This window comes from Thermobia domestica, chromosome 7, assembly GCF_964235325.1.
Source record: "Thermobia domestica chromosome 7, izTheDome1.hap1.1, whole genome shotgun sequence".
Taxonomy (NCBI): domain Eukaryota; kingdom Metazoa; phylum Arthropoda; class Insecta; order Zygentoma; family Lepismatidae; genus Thermobia; species Thermobia domestica.
The window spans coordinates 236,686,499-236,712,772 of NC_137460.1; the positions used below are offsets into that span (position 1 = coordinate 236,686,499).

At 36.6% G+C, this 26,274-nt stretch overlaps 1 protein-coding gene across 2 annotated transcripts in view; it reads right to left on the minus strand.

Annotated features, from left to right (window-relative positions):
- LOC145689023 (uncharacterized) overlaps positions 1-26,274 on the minus strand; it is a 68,124-nt gene that overhangs the window by 13,415 nt on the left and 28,435 nt on the right. Inside the window, exons 6-9 of one of the 2 annotated variants that reach the window (XM_081763162.1) lie at positions 21,957-22,205; positions 14,401-14,659; positions 12,313-12,411; positions 397-525 (exon numbers count right to left, since the gene is read on the minus strand). In XM_081763162.1, coding sequence (XP_081619288.1) covers positions 397-525; positions 12,313-12,411; positions 14,401-14,659; positions 21,957-22,205 — 736 coding nt within the window. Of the gene's footprint in view, positions 1-396; positions 526-12,312; positions 12,457-14,400; positions 14,660-21,956; positions 22,206-26,274 lie in introns of both variants that reach the window. The other variant, XM_081763161.1, reaches the window with a different exon arrangement.

The window sequence follows — 26,274 nt, forward strand, 5'->3', positions numbered from 1 at the left end:
AAAAATATATATACGGTAGTACTAAGTAAATATATAAATATACATATACATAAAAAAATGTCAATTGCTTCTGAATAACTGCAACTCTTGTCAATTGAGAACTAAATAACTGCTACTCTAGTCAGTTCAGAACAGAATAACTGCTACTCTAGTTATTTGAGAACTATATATCTGCTTCTGTAGTCAATTGAGAACTGAATAACAACTAATGTCAAGTGACTTATAGCACAAGCTGTACTTCGAGGGAAATTTACCACACTCTTAAAGCCAATATGTTCAAAGCAAAACAAAATAACCTGATTGAAACTCTTCGCAGTGGTGCTAAGAAATTAAATTAGTCATGTAAAACTAGGAAAGAAGAGACCGGCTTGTCAATAGTTGTATTACTATACCTACCTTGACATTCGCGTGTACAGTAAAACTTTGGAGCAGGAAATTTCTCATCAGTACATCTTCTGCATTTCATGTATGTTCCCGGTTTAGGCTCAGGGACATTGCAATTGGCACATTTAGTGACTTGCTTATCTATAAAAAAAAAAATATTAAGATTAGGAGTAATTCAATAGTGCTATATGAGTACACTATAAATATTTACTCGAGACAATACAAATATAACAAGTTTGTTGAAATCTCAGTGGTCTGCTCGAAATAGGCAACGACACACTACATATATGTATCATCTATCTATTAAAATGCTACAATAACAATTAAAAGCGCCTGAGCTCCAACCTATAACTTTAGCTTTCAAATCTTTCATTTACGGTTATGTGTGATTTCACGTTTAACAGAGACAAACATTTTAAGTATTTGTACTTTAAATAGTTTAAATTAGTTAGCTATATCTTTTTCATAAAGTTTATGATATAAAATTATTGTTCAAAGCCTTTGTATTTTAATAAGCCTTCTCTAAAATCAATGCATGTGAGTTGTGCTTCCATGTTCCGAGTTCTTTTAAACTATGTTTATATGTTTGTGGCCTTCCTTTCGACAATGAGATCTCGGAAATTACAGGCTCTAGAAAGATGACGTTTTCACTGATCTATTGCAAATTTTGCATAAATTGGCCAGTTCTAATTGAATATTTAAAAAATGACCATTATTTCTTTATTACATTTTTTAAGGGTACGCTGGAAGCGTTGAAATTAAAAAAAAAACATCATATCCTATATGTTATACATTCCAACACCACAATGTTGTATATAGGGGTTTATATGTCTCAGGCGTTTGTTCCGTGGCCAAATAATAGGGAAAAAGGAAGGATAACCATTTCTCGAGTCTTAAGATAAATCTTTATTTTTTGAGTGTTTTGCCCAATGAACACCATATATAACTGACATTATAATTAATTGTATATGTAATGTATTTGCTTATTACATACTGCATGCAAGAAGAAAGAAAACATTGGCCATACATGAATTAGAAACTCCAACCGAAAGTAGGCTCAAATCTTGCAAACGGTGCGAGATATTGAGAAAAAATAATCGAAAAAATCTCCCCTTTATGATACCCTTTGCCGATTTTTTTTAAAATCAAGACGTCTTTCACTCGTGTCTGTAAAGGGTCATGTACATAGGTTGTGAGAAATGAGAAGGAGATTTATGCTCATATGCGAATGATGCGCTGTGTAGAGAGCGCAGGTTCAGCTAGTCTATATATTATAATGCTAAGTTTATATGTTTGTCTCCAGTCCTTTCAACAATGAGATCTCGGAAACCAGATGTGCTTAAAACGTGCCGTTTTCACTGGTCGATTCCAAATGTTGTGTAGATTATCCAGTTCTAATAGAATATTAAAAAAAAAATGTCCATTATATCTTTATTACATCTTTTAGAGGTACACTGGAAATGTTGATTTAAAAAAAGAACAATCATATCCTACAAGTTACATATTCCAACAACATATAGTTGTATACAGGGATTGTATATCTCTCAGGCGTTTGTTTCATAGCCAAATTATAATGAAAAACGAAGGATAACCATTTCTCCAGTCTAAGATGATTCATTATTGTTTGAAGTGTTTTTCCCAATTAAGATCATATATCACTGACATTATAATTAATTGTGTTGGTAATGTATTTGCTTATTACATACTGTATGCAAGAAGAAAGAAAACACTGGTCATACATGAATTAGAAACTCCAACCGGAAGTAGGCTCAAATCTTGCAAGCAGTGCGAGATATTGAAAGAATAATCGAAAAAATCCTCTTTATGGTATTCCTTGCAGATTTTTATCAAGACGTCTTTCACTCGTGTTTGTAAAGGGACATGTAGAGATGATGTGAGGAATTACAAAGAAATTTATGTTCATATGTGAATCATGGTCTGTGTAGAGAGCGCAGGTCCATCTAATTCTAATATATTGTACTTGTTTGTATTTGGTACCGTGGTGGGTCAGTGGTAGAGCGTTTAGATGGTTCAGATCTGTTTCATGGGATCTCTGGTTCGATCCCAGCTCGATCCAAGTAGACTTTGGTGGACAAACATTATATGTGTGTTTTTTCTCGAAATTTTCCCATTTTCTTCATTTCACCACTTCATTCATTCTCATCATTACAATCTCTTTTAGCTAATACGACATAAGCGTAGGACGTAAAGCTGAAAGATTTCATTATACATTTCATTCGTATTGTATTTTTTAGTTTTTACATTTACTGTTTTGCACCTTAGGTTTAAGGAGATGATTGGGTTTTTAATTGGAATGTCAGTGGAGAGGTTATTTGTCCTCGTCACGGAAAGGTCAATGTGGGAAACATGTCGCTGATAAACAGATCCCCAATACAGAAAACGATAATTAAATCCATGACTTCAAAAAGAAATAACAAAAAGTCGCTGAAATATAAAACGAAATTAAAATAAGATGATCAAGGGGAACAATTTAGAAAGAAAAATCATGAGAAAGCTTAGATAAATAACAAATATAATACAAAAACAACTTAAAGAACAATAATAATGAAACAAAATAGGAAAGAGCTACCAAGGAAATTCTCAAAGAATGTTAACTATTTCAATCACATAAATAAAATAGCGTCATTTCTAAAACCAGTCGATTTTCACATTTCATTACTTGCCAGAGACGCATGGGCGCTGTAATCGACATGAAATGAAATAAAGTCCTTGTTTATTATTCCGTGATTCTGCTTCATAGGATAATGTGTTTTGATAGAGTCAATAACAGACCGGGATTTAACCCTTCACCAAATTTATTTATAAAATATTACAAAACTGCTTTGTTAGTACAAGGAGAATAAATCAGAGTCTATCCTTATCACATGTGAAGGTTAAGGAAGAAAATACTTTTGCATAGGAACTCTTTAGTTCATGGCAGCCTCCAGGGATTTGGATAAGGTAATACTCCTTCGTCCATAGCGACCTCAGGAGCAGGTGTAGGTTATGCAATAAGTGGTCAATTGATAATTTGGTCCTCTTTTATAGGAGATTTCTGGGTGGCTCGTTCCTCCTCGGGTTCCGTCGTGCTGGATTCGTGTCTTCCTGTTTACTTAATGTGTGTCATCTGCTTGTATTGATGGCTACATATAAACAATAGCACGCATTTAATAGATATAACATGTGCTTGATGAAATAATGCGCACTGAAATGTGGGAATCCTTACAATACGCTTAAGAGGGAATGATAAATACAATTGTTAAAGTGGACAAGTGATGAAATCAAAGGGAAAGAGGCGGATATTTCCAAGAAAACTTTCAGCTACTACAGTATATTGTCCACCACAAGTTCATATGCTCTGTTTTTCTACTAAACTTTCATGAGGTACAATGATAGGTCCAATGATAAATATGCAACTCCTGAGGTTGTTGAAAATATTAGATCACTGTAATTTATGACCCATCAGTGATGGGTCAAATGGCAACCTATAACTCCTGATGTTGATATTATTAGCTCACTGTAATATATGGTGCCGTCCAGTAATGGGTCGAATGACAAACCTGTAACTCCTGTTGATGTTCAAATTATTAGCTCACTGTGATATACTATCCAGTGTTGAGTCAAATGAAAAATCTACAACTCTTGGGGTTGTTGAAGGTATTAGCTCAATGTAATACATGGCGCCGTCTAGTGATGTTTCAAAGACAAAAATTGAACTCCTGAGGTTGTTAAAAGTATTACCTCACTTCCATTTATGACGCAGTCCAGTAATGAGAGAACTTATGATTCTTGGGGTTGTTGAAAGGTTAGCTCACTGTAATGTAATAGTGTTGTGCTTATGACATAATATGATGTTCATAAACACTGTAAATATATTATAAAATGAAGAACGTTTCGCTGTCGTCTGTGTCTGCTTGGTCGTCTGTGTTTTATAATGTTAAGCTGAAACCTTTGTATTTGTGTGCAATCCCTAGTAGCAAGAAAGCTTTCAGTTAGTTGGCGCGTGCTTGGCTTTTGGCGTTCTACGCTTGTACTTGAAACGCAGGCTTTCGTACAATTTGCCTTTTGTTATACTTGTAAGCGATTCTTTCGACCCCTCGCAGAGCGTCATAGCATATTCATTGGCTATTGACTTGACTTGTAAAACACCTGCGTCAAGCTTGAATGGAACACTGAATGCAAGGTTGCCTTCATGTAACTTCGTTACTGGAATCCAGCTTGCGGCATGCTTTCTTATTTTCCAATCAAGCTGAATGCAAGCTTGGGCGACTTGCAATTCAAGCTTACAGCAAGCGTTTTACAAGTTGCCTCTGCTTCTAGGGATCTTATTTTAACAATAATAATGCAATTATCATTATTTAGCTTCTTTCTCTTAATTAAACTAAAAGAGAATACCAACAGATGTAAAATAAATATTATATTTCCATACAGTATACTTTCAAAAAAACAGTTTTAGACAATGTAGGCTCACTAGCCGATGAAAAAGAGTTGTTTGGAAGGGACGGATCACCTCCTGGACTGTGAACGATGATGCAGTATAATATAAATTTTCGATAAATATTATGACAAATGAACACACGATTTGTTGTGTTTTAAGCGTATTTTTATACTAGCTGTACCTGCGCTCTTTACATAGCGCATCATTCACATATGAGCATAAATGTCCTTATCATTCCTCACAGCATCTCTAGGTGTCCCTTTACAGATACAAGTGAAAGACGTATTGATAAAAATCGGCAAGGGGTACCATAAAGGGGAGATTTTTTTCGATTACTTTTTCAATATCTCGCACAGTTTGCAAGAGTTGAGCCTACTTCCGGTTGGAGTTTCTAATTCATGTATGATCAGTGTTTTCTTCCTTCTTGCACGCAGTATGTAATAATAAGCAAATAGATTACACACAAAATTAATTATAATGACAGTTATATATGGTATTCATTGGGCAAAACACTCGAAACAATAGATTCATCTTTGACTGGAGAAAAAAGTTATCGTTCATTTTTCATTATCAGTTGGGCATGAAACAAACGCCTAAGAGAAATACTACTCACGTATATAATTATGTGGTGTTGGAATTTATAGCTCGTAGGATATGATGCTTTTTTTTTAAAAAAAAAAATCAACACTTCCAGCGTACCCCTAAAAATGTAATAAATAAATAACGGCCATGTTTTTTAAATATTCAATTAGAACTTGACAATCTACAGAAAATTTGGAATCGATCAGTGAAAACGGCAGTTTACAAGACTTGTGGTTTTCGATATATCATTGTCGAAAGATTGGATACAAACATATAAACCTAGTATTTTAATATATAGATGATATAACAATTAGTTGTAATGTGATACTATTTAATATGGCATGCAGTGCTTGAAATTGGCCAAGAAAAGCAATGGTACAGTTGTTACCTGTTTCTTTCATTTCTATTTATATCAGGGTATATATCTAGTACAATTCTGCGGAATTGAAAACAAAGATAAATAGTACGCTATGTAACTAAGCAGAGGAACATCGTTCCCCTATTTCAACCACTTGACAGTTAACCGTTATATCAATCATTGTGTATAGCGTACTTGAATGGTCAGTTTAAAGCCCTAATCTCGCCAATATCTGTACTATTTGTAAGGAACCCTATTAAACTATAGAATTAATTGAGGAAGAGGTATGAGCAATGTGTATTGCAAAATCAACTGCACTTAGGTGAAAAAAGGTAGCTACTGAGGTTTCCCCATACAGTGGATCAACTACTGCATATGCTATTCTCTAAACAGTGACTTACTGAATTTTAAGGTATAGTTGAAAAAGCAAACATACAAGCATTTACCAAAGAACTGTTTTGTAACTTAAAAAAAAGAAGAAAAAAAAAGAAAAAAGAAAATAAAGAAAATTTGTTGCGAATTTGAATAAATGATTATAGGATATTTCTTATTATTATCCTCGGTAGAAAGACAATACTACTTCAGATGCATCTCCATTATTATTGAAAGAAGTTACATAGAGAAAGGGTTTCAATTATTAATAAATGTAGAATTTATAAATTTTAACAATTTACGCCTGTCACGGAGGAAGACCTTCATGCACGAATTTTTTATGTGTTGCTTCTTAGCATAATTAATGAAGTATTTACAGGAAAGTTTGATGGCAGGCCCGTATCCAGGGGATCTAGGGGGTCCTCCCCGCCTAAATTTTTGTTCCCCCCTAAAATTTTCACGGTAGGCTTGTAAATGAACTATAATATGGTTGGATCGCCTCCCCCTACATTTCTGGGCTGACTATGGACCTGTTTGATGGTATAGGCTGAGATCCATACTGACAAAGATCCAATCTAAGGTCGACTCACGATGCCTGTTCTGTCTAATCAATTGACTGGCCCAATGACTGACCCTTTGTTTACCATCTGTTTAGTTTAAATACCCTGTTTTTTTTTCTTTTCTTTTTATCTGTATAAGTTCCTTATTTTGTGTTTGTATTTTGACATTTTCACTTTCATTTTTAGATTTCACTTCCTTGAAAGTGTGTTTACGAAACCTCAGCCTATTTGTTTCTTTTATTTTTAATTTTAAAAGTTTTTAATATACATTGATGAGTTGAAATTACATTACAGAACTTAACATGTAAAGAAACACAGTACTCTGTTCTTAATGATTACATAGGGTTCGACAGGAAAATCTGACGGTTTTCAAATTGAAATTACGACCAGATTCGTTATCAACAATTATATAATTACGAAAAATATTGTATCTACTTTTATTTATTTATTTATTTATTTATTTGCCATCAACACAACAGGCATAAGCCCAATTATAGTGTTGGTGTATTACATATTACATTTACAATAGTTTTCTTAAACATAGAGTTCATATTGCAGATATCAATTTCTTTGTGTTTGATACATATTTTGTTATAAGTAGAACACATTCTCCAAATTGGTGATTTCAATAATACGTTGGTCTTTGCTTTTTTGCAATAAAACAGACCAGAGTTATTAGCACGAGTTTTAAGTGTCGGGACATGAAAATTTAATGTTGATACGAGATCTGTACAGTTAAATTCGTTTTGTACTATTTTATGGAGAAAAATCAAATCTGTCACATTTCGCCTTTGTTCAAGTGTAGGGATACAGAAGTTGTCTATTAATGTTAGATAATTTTCATAATATGGATAGATTCCAGTTGTCTTGTACGTCAAGTATTTGATAAATTTAGTTTGGACCTTTTCCAGTTCGTGTCTGTATTGCTGTTGTGACGGGTTCCAAATCACAGCAGCATATTCCAGTTTTGATCGCACATAGGCATAATACATTTTTGTTAGTGTAGTACTATTGTTAAAGTCCTTTCCAATCCTAATTATGAACCCTAACATCTTGAAAGATTCGTTAACTATGTTCTCTATATGGTTATTAAATGTCAGTTTCGTATCAAATATAACTCCAAGATCTTTGACTGAATTTAATCTATTTAGTAAGATCTGATTCATTGAGTAATCAAACTCTATTTGACTTTTGTTTCTGGTAAACGATAAAATGTTACATTTGTTTATGTTTACATTAAGTTTGTTAAGAGAACATCAATTAGCAATATTTTCCATGTCACGTTGTAAATCGAAACAGTCATGGATGGTCTTTATCCTACCGTATATTTTGAGGTCATCAGCAAAAAGCAATTTGTTACTTAATAATATATGATCAGGGAGATCGTTAATGAATAAAAGGAACAATAACGGACCTAGATTAGAGCCCTGGGGAATTCCAGAATATGCAATATAATCAGATGATTTATATTCCTTGTAGATAACAGTTTGTTTTCGATTATTTAAATATGATGAAAAGAACTTGATCAAGGGAGAAGAGAAATTATATTCGCCTAGCTTATGTAATAGTACCTTGTGATTGACTCTATCAAATGCCTTTTCAAAATCTATATATATTACATCAACCTGACATCCTACATCTAACGAATTTGCTATAAAGTCTGTGATAAGTGCAAGGTTTGTTGTTGTTGATTTGTGTGGGATAAAGCCATGTTGATATGGTGAGATTACGGGTTGGATGTAGTCAATTATTCGTCGGTATAGGATATCTTCGCAAAAGTTCAAGTTCAAATATCTTTGCAAAAGTAGGTAAAATTGATATAGACCGGTAGTTATTTATTTCATATTTATCATTGGTTTTTGGTATTGGGCAAACTATAGATGATTTCCATTTATCCGGAAAAACGCATGTTTTTAAAGCGAGATTGAATGCAATGCTTAGCGGATATGTAAACGCATCTATACAGCCCTTTACGATATATGGAGGTATTCCATCAGGGTCAACAGCAGTTCTGGGCTTTAATTTTTTGATTGCCATTTCTACTTCAGATTGAGTGATTTTCTCAATGGTAAGTGACTCTAGTTTGTTACTTACATAAGTTAATAAATTGTTCGTAGGAATGTCAGTGAAGCCTGTATCTGGCACATATACTGACGAGAAATACTGTGCAAAAGCATTGGCTATTTCATCATTATTATAAAGTTTGCGTCTCTCATAATTTAATTTCCCCCCAAGAAGATGCTTAGTCTTATTTTTTATAAAATTCCACAATTCATTAGCATTGTTATTAATGTTATTTTCAGAATCTTGTATGAACGCTCTGTATGCTAGCTTAATTTCTTTCTTTATTTCCCTACGCAATTCATTGAATTTATTGAGATAATTTACTTCTTTATTACATTTATATTTTTTTATGATACCTTGCTTTAGTTTTGATTTTTTTGATAATTTCATTTGTAAACCAGCATGGATAAGCTGTTCTTGAGTTGTTTTTAAGTGGCACGCACTTGTCAAATACACTATAAATAATATAATAGAGATTATCAACTAGGTCATTGGCGTTTTCATATTTCTTTAGGCAGTTCCAGTCAATAGATGAGAAATCAAGATACAACTCTAAGAAATTAGCTTTCCTAAAATTATATCCTGATATATTAGTTTTCTTTTTAATCTTCGCGGTCCCCTGCTGCATCACGTTTATTACTAAGGATGGATGGTGTACATCTTCTGGAATTAGTGGACAATATTCCCTACTGACTTCTATATTCGTTATATTAGACAGAACCAGATCTAATGTACTATTATTTTCGTTCGTCACGTTATTTAATGATTGCAAATTATAATAAGACATAAATTCATATAAATTCTTACATTTAGAAGAGCTTGTTTCAAAATTAAATTCCGTGCCGTTTATTTCCGATAAATTGAAATCACCAATCAGGAGAACAGGACAACCTTGAGGACAATTAATTTCAAGGCGAGTAAATAAATCATTATACAATTCAATATTAGATCCCGGTGAGAAATACACAACACAAATATATATGGTTTTCCCCTCACTGTTTATTTTGGCAATCAAGCAGTCATTTCTGAAAACTTTTCTGAAAATTACATTTTTTTACTTTTTTTTCGGGCATTTTCCCCATATCTGAGAGCCATATTCACGACTAGCGTAACTAAAATTTCCCTTTTTTTCTTCTAACTTCTCAGATTAATTTTTCACGGACGTGAATAGTGAGATTGATTGTAACATTGTGGCTCAAATCATTTCAGTCGCCATGCAGAATGTAGGAAAATTTCGTAGGTAAATTACCCAGAAGGGAAAAGGAGAATTTTTCGATATAACATGGAAATCCAGGGAAATTCTCGCGTTGATTGATTGGCCACTATATATGCTTAAATTTTTCTTTGTTCTTCGGAAATAAAACAATTGAATAACAATAATTTGTATAAGCCCATTTTATCCAGTGTAAACCTGAGCGTCAAGGGGGGGCTATAGCTCCTTAGCCCCCCTTGGTCCGCCCTTATATATATAGTGTGTGTGTTCAAAGTAACATAATTTACACCCAGTGTTGGTTGGGTATATTTGTATTTTTTGTAAAGAAAAAGTAAAGGAAATGTAAAAAAAAAAAAAGAAGTAAAAAGCAAATCAATAAAACAAATGTAATTGGCACTTCATTTAATATAGCTAAATTAATCTTATCATATAACTTCTCATAGGAATTGAACGCTCAACAAAGAAGAGAAAACTTGAAAAGAGAAGGGAAAATTTTAAGCCAGTTGAGGGAAATTTTCGTAAGGATATTTACGAACATTGCATGAACGAACGAACGAACGAAGATAGTCTGTTTATCCTCTCTGGGGTGAGAGGAATGGACTTCCAGCCAGAGGCTGCTTTGTCCAAGAGTTGAGTGTACATTTTTGTGATTTGTGCAGTGAGCTGAAACAATTTCCCATGAAGAGTAGCAGGACTCGGAAAAGAAGAGAAAGATCTCATGCTTTGGAAGTGTCTTGCGTTTTAATGTTGTGTCTCTTTGTCATTTGTCTGCCGTCAATGTTGGTCAGCAGAACATCGAGAAGACATTTTTTCTTTCTTTCTTCTTCTTTTCTTTTCTTTTTTCTTTTTCTTTTTTATACAAAAAAAGAAGTCAATGATTGTTACTGAATGTGCATTTTGCCGACAATTCAACATTTACTGGAATCAGAGTACTCAAAAGCTGAATTACAACACTGTTGTAGAGTTATGATTTTTCAGGGAAAAGCATGCATCATGCAGAAGGATTTTCAGGAAAATGGCACAGACTTCGAACTCCAGAATACAGGCCCGTAGCCAGGGAGGGGTTAGAGGAACACTGCTCCCTAAATTATTTTGCCACCTCTAAAAATAACGCTGCAGAGAATTTTCAAACTGACTCTAAACCAGTTAAATTCTTGCAATAAATTATGTTTACCAAATTAAATTCAACTTTTCAAATTCTACTCATTTCTGTGTAAAATTATGTTTCTTGCTAGATGCACCAAACATCTTCTATTGCCTTTACCCATTTCAAGAATTTCAAACCGTAGCCTATTATTGCACCCATGACAAGTATCCAAGGATACCAGGTGCTTCCATACAACGGTATCATAGTCCACAACGTTAGTTGTGAATATTAATAAACTGTAGTAGAATTGATTTTGGAAGGTACAAAATTGAAAGCAAACGTTGAAAAAAAAATATACTTCTATTTTGTACTGATATAATCAAAAATTGCTGTAACATAATTTTGTTCTAATGTTTAAAAAGTAAATACTTCAATTTTAATTATTAATACGAAACAAAGGGGGCCGCGGTGGCTCAGTGGTAGAGGGCACAGCTCTAGTGTTTGGGGTCCCGGATTCGATCCCAACCCCCGCCAAGTGAACTTTGCGGTGGACAAACACCGTGTGCATGGGTTTCCTCGGGGTTCTCCCGTTTCCTCCCACTTTCTTCATTCCACCCTTTCAGTCATTACTCATCATCACTGTTTCCTTTAGCCTAACCAGCATAAGCGTGAGACGTAAAACTCAAATATTTCATTTCATTTTTAATACGAAACAAAGTACGTCACAAAGAGCTTGTATTAAGCACACAAAAATGAAACAAAAATTTACGGTTTCGTCAAAGATAAATATAGGTTCTGTAAATAATAAATAAATGTACAATTTTATGTTCTTCTTTGATGTCTTTGCCATTGCCCCCACAGTCTTTATTTCTGCCCCCCTAATAAATCAGGCTGGCTACGGGCCTGCCAGAAAATATTGACGAAAGCATCTGGAAAATGTAATTTTCAAGAACTATGAGTAGTATGTTTCATAATTAATTGGGTAAGCAAAATATTTTCAGTTATAATTAAAATGGGAAATGAAAGTTGATCATGCGATCTTTCTCTCCCAATCTAATCACAATTTCAATTTGAAAACCGTCAGTTTTCTTTGCTGGGCCCTGAATAATACTCTTCGAAGCCCGATTTTCACTATTTATGAGGGAAATCAAATATCAAGTATGAGTGTTCCTATTCATTTCTAGTCACAAATACCAGTCTCTGTGTTAGTATCTTCTTTTACTATGTATAATTTATAAATTCTTTCTTACATACCATTCTCTGGAGCTGGTGCAGCACTCGATCTGATGCACGATCGTCTAGGAATCCAGTTTCTGGGGGCTGCTTCTTCAAGAAGGCGAACGTTTACCTGAACTGGATGGTTAAACAAAGATTCAAGCAGTATCCACCGGATACGTTCTAAATAAGCATGAAATAGCTATAAGAATTGAGATTAACTTTCGAAACTAAATCTAACACACATATCAATGAAAAACAAAATACGAATTTCGTTGTAGAATTTTATTCATAATTTTGCTATTTTAGGATAGAACATAAAGTAGCAAGTCCTACCGACGAAAGAACAAACCTCAGCAAACATCTGAGTGAAATATGTTTCGCATTGTGTTTGATGTATTTGTGCAGATGACGAGGTTTCTAATTTCGTTGTTTACAAGTGACGTCACACATATGGCAGAGTTGTCAGAGGTACTGTTTTTAAGAGAAATTCCTTGTGTGTGCATTTAAGTTTTAAAGTGATAAGCTAAACGTTATGATATTTGTGTGAGGAAAGTCATTTGAGTGGATTTAAAACATCAAACATTAAATCATCTAGATGGTTCCTAACTTAATTATTCTACATAAAAAAGAACTTAAAGCATTAAATAATATTCTAATAATCAACATTAATACGTGCACAATATAAAGTTTTCTTCTTTACAGGATTTCAATATTTTATCTTGTAGTTTTCTTCTTTGTCTCCGCCATTTCCATATTCATATGTGGTCAGCGTTCCCGTCTTTAATTCCTTTCCTCCACTCTCCTCTATCCTCGGCTTCCTCTATTCTTCATCTTCTTTCCCCTAAATCATCTTTATCTTGTGCTACCATTCTTTCTTTACCTGTTACTTCACGCTCTCCCCTTTGTGGTGGACAAACACCGTGCTCATGGGTTTTCTCGGGGTTCTCCCGTTTCCTCCCACTTTCTTCATTCCACCATTTCACTCATCTCTCATTATCACCGTCTCCTTTAGCCTAACCGGCATAACTGTGGGACGTTAAACTTAAAGATTTCATTTCATTTTTTTCACGCTCTCCCATCCCCTTTTCAACAAATTCGTCATTTTTTTTTCGTCCTACATGTCCCAGGCATCTCAGCTTCCATTTTTGAAACTTTTTACTCAAGGGTCCACCTCTTATATAATCGTTCCTTATTCTATCCTTCCTGTCACACCGCACATCGATCTTAACATTCTCATCTTTGGTATTTTCATCTCTTCCTGGATCCTTGTTTGTCACACAGCAGCCCGCCCATCCTTCTCTAGTTTAGCCAACCAGATTGGATTCTGTGTTGGATTTTTGCGTGTAATCTACCATTCTGGTCGAGGGAGACCCAAAATACTTGAATTTCGAGGTAGGTAGTAGCCTCTCTTCTTGTAGCCATAGGAAGCTCCCGTCTTCTTTGTTGAATGCCATCTTTTCTCTCTTTGTTTTAGATATCATCATGGCTTTCTCTTCCAACACCCTTCTACATTCTAGTTTCTTCTCTGGCTTATCTTTAGATGATTCATATATAACATCATCATCTGCAAATAGCATACTCCATGGTGATCTACTTTTTACCATTCCACACATCCGTTACCAAATTGTACATGTGTATAGGGCTGAGAGCAGATCTCTGATGCAGATCAACTTCCACAGGGAAACCTTGTCATACCCACACTACTCTTCTCTTCCCACCCGTACATATTTTTTCACAAACTTCCTTCTCTCTCATGAATTGCTATTTCTTGACGGGCTTAAGACGATGGTCACGTTCTGCTACTGGCTGCTTTTCCTATACATTTCCATCAGTTCACTCACACAGATCTGTAGTATTAATTTACGTTACTTTTCCCGTTTGTAAGTAATATACTGTAAGTATCAAGTTTGACTAAAATTGGTCGAGGCGTTTCAGAGTAATGCTGAAACATTTATATATATGTAGATTTTTTCAAAGAAATCAAAGTGGGTAGATGAAAGGAAAAATGTATGTTTGAAAGTTAGGGTTATTGTTGAACCGTTATTGTGCTCGTTTGATCGGTATGTATACAAATGTTGAATTATTAATATTATTTGAAATAATAATAATAAAAAAACATTATACCTAGTCGCCTTATATAATCCAACTTTGAATATTCGGAAAGGTAGTTGTCTGGTACGGATTCTTCATGATCTTGACGGGCGTCAGCCACAGCACAAGCCCCGGCAGCCTCACCACACTCAATCTTATTCTCATTATCAGATAGAGCGGCAGGAGCCTTTGAGTCATTACTGCAGCAACCGCTGGGTTCAGGTGTTGGCTCATCTTCAGATTCTTTTATGGATGACGATAACTTCTCCTCTTCAACTGCATATGCAAACTTCTGAAATAAAATAAATAGTAATAAAAGTGTTAGATAACTTTTGAAAGCGTATATATATATATATATATATATATATATATATATATATATATATATATATATATATATATATATATATATATATATATATATATATATATATATATATAAGATCGACAGAAAGTAGCTTCTATTAATCGAATATTCATTCTAGTAAAATTTCTAAAGCTATTCATATACTCTTATTCGAAATGAAACGTAATTAACTTTCTAGCTTTACATCCCATAATTATGCTCTTTAGGCTGAAGGAAACGCATTGTTAATGAAATTGAAATGTTTTTAAACTAATTGGTGGAATGAGAACATGGGGAGAAATGGGAGCACCTAGAAACTCCACGAACACACTGAGAAAAATTCATAATCCGGACAGCGGTATATTGTACAAGTATATGGAATCCATGTGTTAAGTGTCAACTACGGAAATCTGTACGGTGCATATATTATCCATATGCTACATTCGCACTGCCCTTTTCCTTCTTAGATGCTGCATCATGCCGCTGCAGGATGTCTGACACCTAATAGTCTAGAGATGGTGGAACCAGTTTTCGGGTCTAAACGAATCCGGTTCTAGAAGATCCGGTTCCGGAACTGGTTTTTGGGATCCAGGTCTGAAACCAGTTTTTCGGATCCAGATCTGGAACCGGTTCCCAAGATATGGTTCTGGAACCGGGTTTTCGGATCCAGGTCTGGAACCGGTTCTGAAAACCGGATCTCCGAGAACCGCCGGAACCGGAACTTTATAGCCATCCCTAGTCTAGAGCCTTTCTATTTCATCTGTGCCTTTTGTGGCGCTGGTGTCGAAAGAGGAGAGACAAGTTTCTGCGGCCAACATCTTTCAATTGTTGAATGCGGAAGCATTGCCACAATGAATTATTTCACAGAATTCTCTGTGCTCTTCCTTGCTAGCCACTCTAAGTAGCTTACGATCTACACTCGTCAAGATCAAGCGACTGAATGACAACTTGGCAACACAGTTGAGGTCATTCACTTCTTTTCCCTAAGCAAAGAGAGGGTTTCATCCGCTACAGGGCGGCGAGGGTGGGACCGAAGTATAGTTCGCATAGTTTCTGAGGGCACAGGTGGAATAGACAGGCTCTACCATATATAACATATCCGGGAAGTAGTAGGACTGATTTTTTCCCCGCCAAAATGTTGTGAAGAAGGAGGATGTTACTGCCTTGGTTGGGTGGTGGTGAGTCTTAGCTACGAGAACACCAGTCGCCAGTCGTCTCCAACCCTTCACGGAGTGTAAATCGAGCTTAAGGTGAACCCCTTTCAAGGTGTCTTTGTCATCTCCACAACGAATCGTTTATTGGACGAATTGCTTTTTAGAGCAGGTTACGCGGTTAAGTTTTGCGTCCCCCGCGAGTCTAAAACTGCGAGTGAGACCCATGACATGATCAAGAGTGCTTATGGGAGTGATGTCATGGGTCGATCAAGTGTTTTTGAGTGGCACAAATTGTTTCGGGAGAAAGAGAGCAAGTTGAAGATGAGCAACGGTCATTACGCTCTTCAACGGCAATAAGTGACGAAAACTTGGTGAAAGTGCAAAATCTTAGTGAAACGAGTCCGTTCAGCAATCGCTGGATCATGGAAGCATATCCTGACAATGCACCACGCCACACCGCCTTTGCTGTTATGGACTTCCTGACCAAATATGGCATCACACAGCTTCCCCAGCCACCCAATAGCCCAGATGTCGCTCCTGCAGACTTCTTCCTCTTTCCCGGACTTCGAGAGGCCATTCAAGAAACTGTAATTAGGAAGCTGAAGAACATTTCAGTTTCTGCGTTCCAGGGAGCCTTTAGTGATTGGCAGAGTCGCTGGAAACGCTGTGTTGATGCAGAAGGGGCATATTTGGAAAACTATTAAGTCGATGTGTCAAATTGTGAATAACATTTTTAAAAAATCAGTCCTTTAACTTTGTGGACAAATCCTGTACGTCAGCTATATGTTAAACACGTCCATCTGTATGTGAGATCCTGACCGTCTATATACAATTTCTTTCTTTCGTACGGAAAGTACATTTATTCGGAACACTTGTACGGAAAATGCGTATAAAACATACGTTTTCAGTTATATGTTTGCTGACGTAGGGCTGCACGTTAAGTCCAAAAGCTATAGGGTTTACACACGTAGCCTCGTTTTTACGTACGCCACACACCTTTTTTTTCTCAGTTCACAATGTTGTCCACTATGTGCCTGGAAGATTGAACCTGGGACCTCCCCCCGCATGGAAATGAGTAGTCTACCACTGATCCACCGTGTCCCTATTCTTGTACTACGATCATATTGTGAAAGATGAATGAAACTATTGTTCAAAGTATCTGGGGAAAATTCTTTTTCTGTTTATACCTAGATATGTTGTTCTGTATTATAACAAGTACTTAGTTACATTGTATTCTGCTCTAAGATATGAATGTGCATTGTGCATCCGTTTATCATAACTATTCATAGCACCTCAATAACTTTTTTTTTGAACTATCAATACCGTTTATACTATTAGTAGATGATAGGTTTAGGTACATATTTTCTTTCATGGGGGAGGGCAAAATGAAACATTTGAAAGTGAGAAAGCTTAGGACGAATTTTCATACATATACAACAAAGAAAGTCATATATGTAATATGTATATTGACCCAGTAAAAAATGCAATCTTAAAAACTCTGGCCTCAATTTTCTCGAAATGTACAATTTGTCACATAACGTCATCCTCTAAGCGCTTCAATTGTTCGAATAAGATTTAGTCTTCGAAGAGTTTCCTGTAAATGTGCTTGTATATCATATAGGTATAGGATGTTTGCCTGTATAGCCACAACAACTTTTTGGAGGAAGGGGTGAGAGGAGAAGTAGGAAATGGAATTAACCAGCTGGTGTTGAGCGCTTTATTTGATATAAGTACTGTAAAATCCTAATACTGTAACCAGAAAGATTAGGATTTAGGATTTAGATTTCTGGGCTTTCGGGATCTATGGCTATTTAGCTTGTCATGTTTTGAGGGATGTCGTCCCTTGGTGATCACACTAACCGGAGAAAGGGAAGGAAGAAAGGATTGGAGAAGGAAGGAAGCGGCCTGGGACCTATAAGTTAGGTACCACCCCGGCATTTGCCTGGTGTGAATGAGGAAAACCCAGGAAAACCTCATTCAGGGTGGCTGGCCTGAAAAAGCGTTTTACACTTTTACGACCGAGTGTGTAACCAGAAAGAATATGACATTTTAATTAAGTAAGGACTAGAAATACTAATTAAGAAGATTGGTTTACCAAAAACTTCTTTTAAGTATTTACTCTGTCCCCTGTCCGTGTGTCTGTCCGGGAGACACATGATCTCAATAACTATTTGATGAATCACCAATAATTTTGACGAGAATGTCGAGAATCAAAAGTGAAGCATTGAGTTCGTTGATAAAGGTCACCCAACCAGTTGGCCCCAAGTTGGGTGACCTTTATAAACTTGACACATATATACTAGACGAAAAATAAATCGACGCGTATTTTTTCTTTCTTTCGGAAAGTAGGTTGAGGGTCTTTCAAAAAAGGGTCCCCTTGATTAAAAGGGCCACATTTAAGAAACGAAACTCTACCGATGCAAAGATGACTACAAAGTAGGAAATACGTGTCTGTCGTTTTTGCGAGAAAAGAGTTGTAGGGTGCAATGGCCCCTTCGAAATGACAAAGGACCCCGCACAATTCTTACAGAAATTGAATTTCGGTGGAATTGCTTGAAACCGTGATATTTTGTATACATTGTGCTCCTGAGAAAAAGTCCCAATGGGCACAACCACAAATCACTGACCGTTTGGCCACTACAGGACATAGATGGCCATTTTCCACTTTGCTCGCTCGGGCTCGCCCTCATCTGTCTCAACTGGGCTCGCGCTCACTTGCGCTCACGATCACTTGCCAACTGAGTTCGCGCTCACTCGGGCTCGCGCTCATCTCTCTCGACTGCGCTCACACTCACTCGGGCTCGCGCTCACCTGTCTCAACTGAGCTCGTGCTCACTTCAACTGAGTTCGCACTCACTCGTGCTCGCGCTCACCTGTCTCAACTGGGCTTGCGCTCACTAGCGCTCGCGATCATTTCTCTCAACTGAGCTCGCGCTCACTGACGCTCGCACTCACTAATAGTATCTGGGCTCGCACTCACTCGGGCTCGCATTCACTTCTCTCGACTGGACTCGCACTCATCCGGGCTCACAATCACTTCTGTTAACTGGGCTCGTACTCACTTCTCTCGATTAGATTCGCGCTCACTGGGGCTCGCGCTTACTCGGACTTGCGCTCACTTCTCTTAACTGGGCTCGCACTCACCTGGTCTCGCGCTCACTTATTTCATTGAGGCTTGGGTCACTCGTGCTCGTGCTCAATTATTAAGTCTGAGCCCGATTGAGCGCGAGTGCCGAGCGTCGGGCTCGCGAGTTTGGACACCTATGCTACAGGGCTATTTTTTGAAAACAGTTGAAGATAACGATATTCTGGATTTCGGTAAAAATGACTGAAACCGTAATGTGTTATAGACATTGAGATCTTGAGAAAAAGTCTTAATGTGCATGAATGCCAATCACTGATCGTTTGGCCACTACGAGGCCACTTTTTTCAAAGCAGTCGAGCATAGTGATATTCTGAATTTGTGTAGAAACGATTGAAACCGTGATATGTTGTAGATATTGTGATCCTGGGAAAAAGTCTCAATTTGCACAACAATCCATCACTGATCGTTTGGCCAATTGTGACTTTTTTTAAAAAAGAGTTGAAGGTAATGGTATCCTGGATTTCGTTAATTGCTTAAAATTGTAATATGTTGTAGATATTGTAACCCTGAGAAAATGTCTCAATGGACAGTCACAAATCACTAATCGTTTGGTCACTACATGTCTACTTTCTTGAAAAAGCCGAGTATAAACATGTTCTGGATCTCGGTGAGAATGAGTAAAACGGTGGTATGTTGCACATTTTCTCATCGTTAAAAAAAAAGCATTAATGGACACAACGATCAATTACTGACTGTTTGGCCACTACAGGTCCAGATTTTTGAAAACAGCCGAGTATAATGATATTTTTGGTTTCGGTGGAAATGAATGAAACTGATATGTTGTAGATGTCGTGATCCTGAGAAAAATTGTCTAGTGCTTTCTAGGGTTTTCCTCTGTCCCGCAAGATGAACATCGGAATGTTGTCTATGCTTAAATGATGTTGCTCGCTAGTCTCCCCATCTCTTTTCCGGGTTGTGGGATAGGACTTTTTAGGGCTACATGCAATTACTTTGAAATTCCAGAATATCCTTATCTTCTGGTTTTTTAAAAAATGTGGCCCCGTAGTTGCCAAACGATCAGTGATTGGTGGTTGTGCCCATTGAGACTTTTTCTCAAGTTTACAATATCTACAACATATCACGGTTTCAAGCAATTCCACCGAAATTCAGAATACGTACCTTCTGCTGTTGTCAAAAATGTGGTCCTGAAATGGCCAAATGGTCAGTAATGGGTGGTTTGGCCATTGAGACTTTTTCTCAGGATCGCAATATCTACAATATATCACGGTTTCAGTCATTTTTACCCAAATCCAGAATATCGTTATCTTCGGCTGTTTTCAAAAAAGTGGGACTGTAGTGGCCAAACTGGCAGTGATTCGTGATTGTGTCCATTCAGACTTTTTCTCAGGATTTTAATATCTACAACATATCACAGTTTCAGTCATTTTTGACGAAATCCAGAACATCGTTATCTTAAACTGTTTTAAAAAAGTGGCTCTGCAGTGGCTAAACGGTCAGTGATTTGTGATTGTGTTCATTGAGACTTTTTCTTAGGATCTCAATGTCTATAATATATCACGGTTTCAGTCATTTTTACCGAAATCCAGAATATAGTTATCTTCTACTGCTTTCAAAAAGTGGCCCAGTAGTGCCAAAATGATCAGTGATTTGTGGTTGTGCCCATTGAAACTTTTTCTCAGGAGCACAATATCTACAAAATAGCACGGTTTCAAGCAATTCCACCGAAATGCAATTTCCGTAAGAGTTGTGCGGGATCCTTTGTCATTTCGAAGGGAACATTGCCCCCTGCAACCATTTTCTCGCAAAAACGATAAAACAGGTATTTCTTACTTTGAAGTCATCTTTGCATCTGCAGAGTTTCGTTTCTTAAATGTGGCCCTTTTAATCATGGAGACCCCTTTTTTGAAAAGGGGCCTTTGGCCTCCTCAACCTATTTTCCGAGGGAAACAAAAAATACGTGTCGATTTATTTTCGGTCTAGTATATATGTGTCAAGTTTGAAGAAAATCGGATGAAGAGAAACTGTCACCTTTTGAACTTGACAGGTTTTTGGCCCAAAGTCTTCAATTACAGTTCTAGAATATTTCACAGACATTCAACAGGTATTAGTGTTCCATGAAAAATTGAAAATATTTAAGGACATTTTCTCCAGATTAAGTATTTATCACAAGTTCAAATTTGTAATACTGATAGTACCTATGACAAGATCCCTCTTTTACACCCTTTGTATCTCCACCCCTCCCCCAAGCTGCGGGGCTAGATTTGGATTTAAACTGCATCGGAAGTGTCACTGTTCGTGTTAGCGACCCCGAAAACTATGGATTCTACACTAATATCGGTCATTTTCTATCACATGTATGTATCTTCCTCTCCCCAAGTTCCGGGGCTGAATTTAGATTTAAACGGCATCGGAAGTGTTACTGTTCATCTTAGCGACCGTGAAAAGTGTGGATTCGACACTAATATCGGTCATTTTCGATCATTTTTAATATCTCCACCTCCCTCTTCCCTAAGTTGCACCGTCAAAGTGAAAAGATAAAAACCATCCCAGGCCCGAACCTAATTTATGTTGAAAATTTGATCGAGATTGGTCGAGTTGTTGAAGAATTATGAATTCATAAACATAGTCATTTTCATTTTTATAAAATATATTGAAGATAGATTTGTAAAATGAATAAAATATACAAATAAAAAATTGGACGGGTTATTCTCTAGTGAGAACATTGTCTTACCGTACAAAGTACACTGGAAAGATAAGAGATACGTATTGCTACCTGTAGGCGATAGTACAGCCTTTACACTCACCTTAAAGGGGGAAAGATTACCATGTTTTATTATTATTATTATTATTATTATTATTATTATTATTATTATTATTATTATTATTATTATTATTATTATTATTATTATTATTATTATTATTATTATAAGACTGTATCTCTTTGATACCACTGGTTAATAACAATCCATTATCACACACTTACCACTTGCCTCCACCATTCTATCTTGGCTGTTTTTAGCAGGATCATCTTTGGGAGCTTGTTATTATAATGATTTTTGAGGAAAAGCTCAAATTTACCAGCCATGTCCGCTTGGGATTTATTTAACCAATGCGAAGGAGGAATCCATTTTTTCAAGTCTTGCAATTGGCCTTTGCCAGCTATCTTAAATCTCTGATACAGCTGGTACAATGAGGCAGGAAGTCTTTCGTATGCCTTCAACATTTCCATTCTCTGAAAAGGAAACAAAGTATATATATGGTGTAAAATGATATGATAACCAGATTTGAGAAAAGCTCTGAAGCCATGTTAAGCAACTAAATATGAGATCCATTTAATATCAAAGTATGTACGAGTACATACGTAGTTTAAAGGATTTATTTATTTTCCCTTATTTGTTTTCAATGTATTGATGTTCAATTTCTTTTATAAATCATAATATTTAATTTATATTAAAATTGAGTATTACGCAAGTGAATACTGCATGTTTCGGTTGCACTAGAAGAATAAGGTCAAAGATATAACCTGTACTTCGGATATCAAAAATACTTTCTTGCTATCTCTTAAAATATTACTTTAGAAGAATCAATAATGAAACCGGAAATCATAATAGTTTTGCGACTTCAGGCTTCAGTAGAACAAGAACTGAGATTAAACTTAATATTGGGACGTTGAATCATTATCACTTCAGGTTTCAGTAAAAGAAAGAAGCTGAGATTAATCTTTGGACGCTGAATACACATCACTTCAGGTTTCAGTAGAATTATAAGAGCTGAGATTAAACTTAATCTTGGGACACTGAATCCATATCACTTTAGGTTTCAGTAAAACTATAAGAGCTGATATTAAACTTAATCTCGGAACACTGAATCCACATCACTTCAGATTTCAGTCGAAGAACAAGAGTTGAGATTAAATTTACTCTTGGAACACTGAATCCATAGCACTTTAGGTTTCAGTAGAAGAACAAGAGCTGAAACTTAATATTGGGACGTTGAATCATTATCACTTCGCGTTTCAGTAAAAGAAAAAAGCTGAGACTAATCTTCGGACGCTGAATCCACATCACTTCAGGTTTCAGTAGAATTATAAGAGCTGAGATTAAACTTAATTTTGGGATGCTGAATCTATATCACTTAGACTTCAGTAGAATTATAAGAGCTGAGATTAAACTTAATCTTGGGACGCTGAATCCATATCACTTTAGGTTTCATTAGAATTATAAGAGCTAAGATTAATATTAATCTTGGGACGGTGAATCCATATCACTTCAGGTTTGACTAGAAGAATGAGTGTTGAGATTGAATTTAATCTTGGGATACTGTCATACTGAATCCATATCAAAAAGCCATTTCTCTATATCTCTGACCGTTTTACTCTATAGAGCTCAATGTTGAAACCGGAAGTGGCCGTGGATTTTACCGCTTCCTGTGTAAGTAGGAACACAAGAATAGAGATTATATCTATTCTTGGAACGCTGAATCAAAAATCAAAATGAAAAAGAAACATATTCGCCTTTTGCTATCTTTTTTGGTCTACAGTCACCAACATTATATCAGAAATGGTTTGTTTCTAACACTTTGTTTAAATAGAAGGTTAAGTGGAATCTATTCTTAGGACTTTGAATCGGTTAAAAAAGCAACTTCTCGATCTTTTACTGTTTTAATCTGATATCTTCGACACAGACAGACGAACGGACATGACCGTTGTATAAGATTACTACTATATTTCTACTTAGTTTGGAAGCTAATAATTACCGAGAAACTTAACTACAGAAGAACGGCTTTGTCTGTCTGTCTGTCGATAGGTAGCAGAGAAGATAACGGTGCGAGATATCGAGACGCAGTTTTTACCAATCGATTGATCGTTCCAAGAATAAGTTGCATCTACTTCGTAACTTTCTATTCAATCCAAAAATGGTTAAATTAGCCATTAACGGTTTTAACGCTTATCGCCATAGAACGAAAACGGTAACGGATACCAAGAAGCGTGTTTTGGCAAACGATTCTGCGTCTCAAGACAATATATTATGACTATCCATAATACCCTACCAAAACCGGAAGTGGTTCAAGTTTACTATTACTTTCGGTTTCAATACCGGTTTCAACGTTTATTTTATATAACGAAAAATGGTAACAGATAGTGAGTTTTTTTTGTAGATTCAACATCTTAAGACAAAGTATCATAACTATCTACAACACTACTGAAACCGGAAGTGGTTCCATAAAAACCTACCAAAATCAGAACAAATTTAGTATTGCTTTCGGTTTCAATACTCATTTCGGTAAATGCTATCAAGACGTGATTTCTTGCAATCGATTCAACGTTCCAAGACTAGGTGTTATCTCCTTCCTTAGCCCTCTACGCAAACCGAAAGTGGTTGAATCAAACTATTTTTGGTTTCAACCTTTATCGTCATAGAACAAGAATAGTAAGAAATAGCGAGTAATGGCTTTTTAGATATGGATTCGGCATCTCAAGGAACAGGTTCTATCTTTGATCTTATTACTCTATTGCAAGCAGTATACTTATTGATGCACTACTTCAAGTTTCATTATTGAATTCACATAGTTTGGAAGTCTTAGGTTCACCCTGTGAAACAATACTCCCTTGTTTCTATACATGAGATAACTAATTCTATTTCTCTGTTTTATCCCTTCACTCTAGCTTCTCAATGTCTAGGATTTCAAACAGTTTTGAACAACGAAACTAAACTAGCTATCCTAACAGTATTGTCTAGCTTTGTGACTGCACTATGTGATCAAAAGTATCCGGACACCTGGCTGAAAATGACTTACAAGTTCGTGGCGCCCTCCATCGGTGCTGCTGGAATTCAACATGGTGTTGGGCCACCCTTAGTCTTCATGACAGCTTTTACTCTCGTAGGCATTCTTTCAATCAGGTGCTGGAAGGTTTCTTGGGGAATGGCAGCCCATTCTTCACGGAGTGCTGAACTGAGGAGAGGTATCGATGTAGGTCGGTGAGACCTGGCACGAAGTTGGCGTTCCAAAACATCCCAAAGGTGTGCTATAGGATTCAAGTCAGGACTCTGTGCAAGCCAGTCCATTATAGGGATGTTATGGTCGTGTAACCACTCCGCCACAGGCCGTGCAGTATGAACAGGTGCTCGATCGAGTTGAAAGATGCAATCTCCATCCCCGAATTGCTCTTCAACAGTGGGAAGCAAGAAGGTGGTTAAAACGTCAATATAGGCCTGCGCTGTGAGAGTGAAACGCAAAACAACAAGGGATGCAAGCCCCCTAGAAGAAAAACACGACCACACCACAACATTACCACCTCCGAATTTTACTGTTAGCACTATATACGCTGACAGATGACGTTCACTGGGAATTCGCCATACCCACACCCTGCCATTGGATCGCCACATTGTGTACCGTGATTCGTCACTCCACACAACGTTTTCTCACTGTTCAATCGTCCAATATTTACGCACCTTACACCAAGCGAGGCGTCGTTTGGCATTTACCTGCGTGATGTGTGGCTTATGAGCAGCCGCTCGACCATGAAATCCAAGTTTTCTTACCTCACGCCTAACTGTCATAATACTTGGAGTGGATCCTGATGCAATTTGGAATTCCTGTGTGATGGTCTAGATAGACGTCTGCCTATTACACTTTACGACCTTCTTCAACTGTCGGCGGTCTCTGTCAGTCAACAGACGAGGTCGGCCTGTACGCTTTTGTGCTGTACGTGTCCCTTCACGTTTCCACCTCACTATCACATCAGACACAGTGGACCTAGGGATGTTTAGGAGTGTGGAAATCTCGCGTACAGACTTCTGACACAAGTGACATCCAATCACCTGACCACGTTCGAAGTCCGTGAGTTCCGCGGAGCGCACCATTCTGCTTTCTCACGATGTCTAATGACTACTGAGGTTACTGATAATGAGTACCTGGCAGTAGGTGGCAGCACAATGCACCTAATATGAGAAACGTATCTTTTTGGGGGTGTCCGGATACTTTTGATCACGTAGTGTATATATATCCAGTGTATACCTGAGCGTCAAGGGAAGGATATAGCCTCTATAACTCCTCCTTGGATCCACCACTGTATGTATATATATATATATATATATATATATATATATATATATATATATATATATATATATATATATACTAATTATATTATATTAACTGCGCCTAATTATATTAGATAAAAGAACTACAATCTGCCTTTGCGCAGAACACTGACTTGTCAAATAAGACTCATTAAATATGCAAGTGCTTTTAGTTCGTAATTTAGTAAGTAATTTTAAAATCGAGTTCTAGTAGAAATA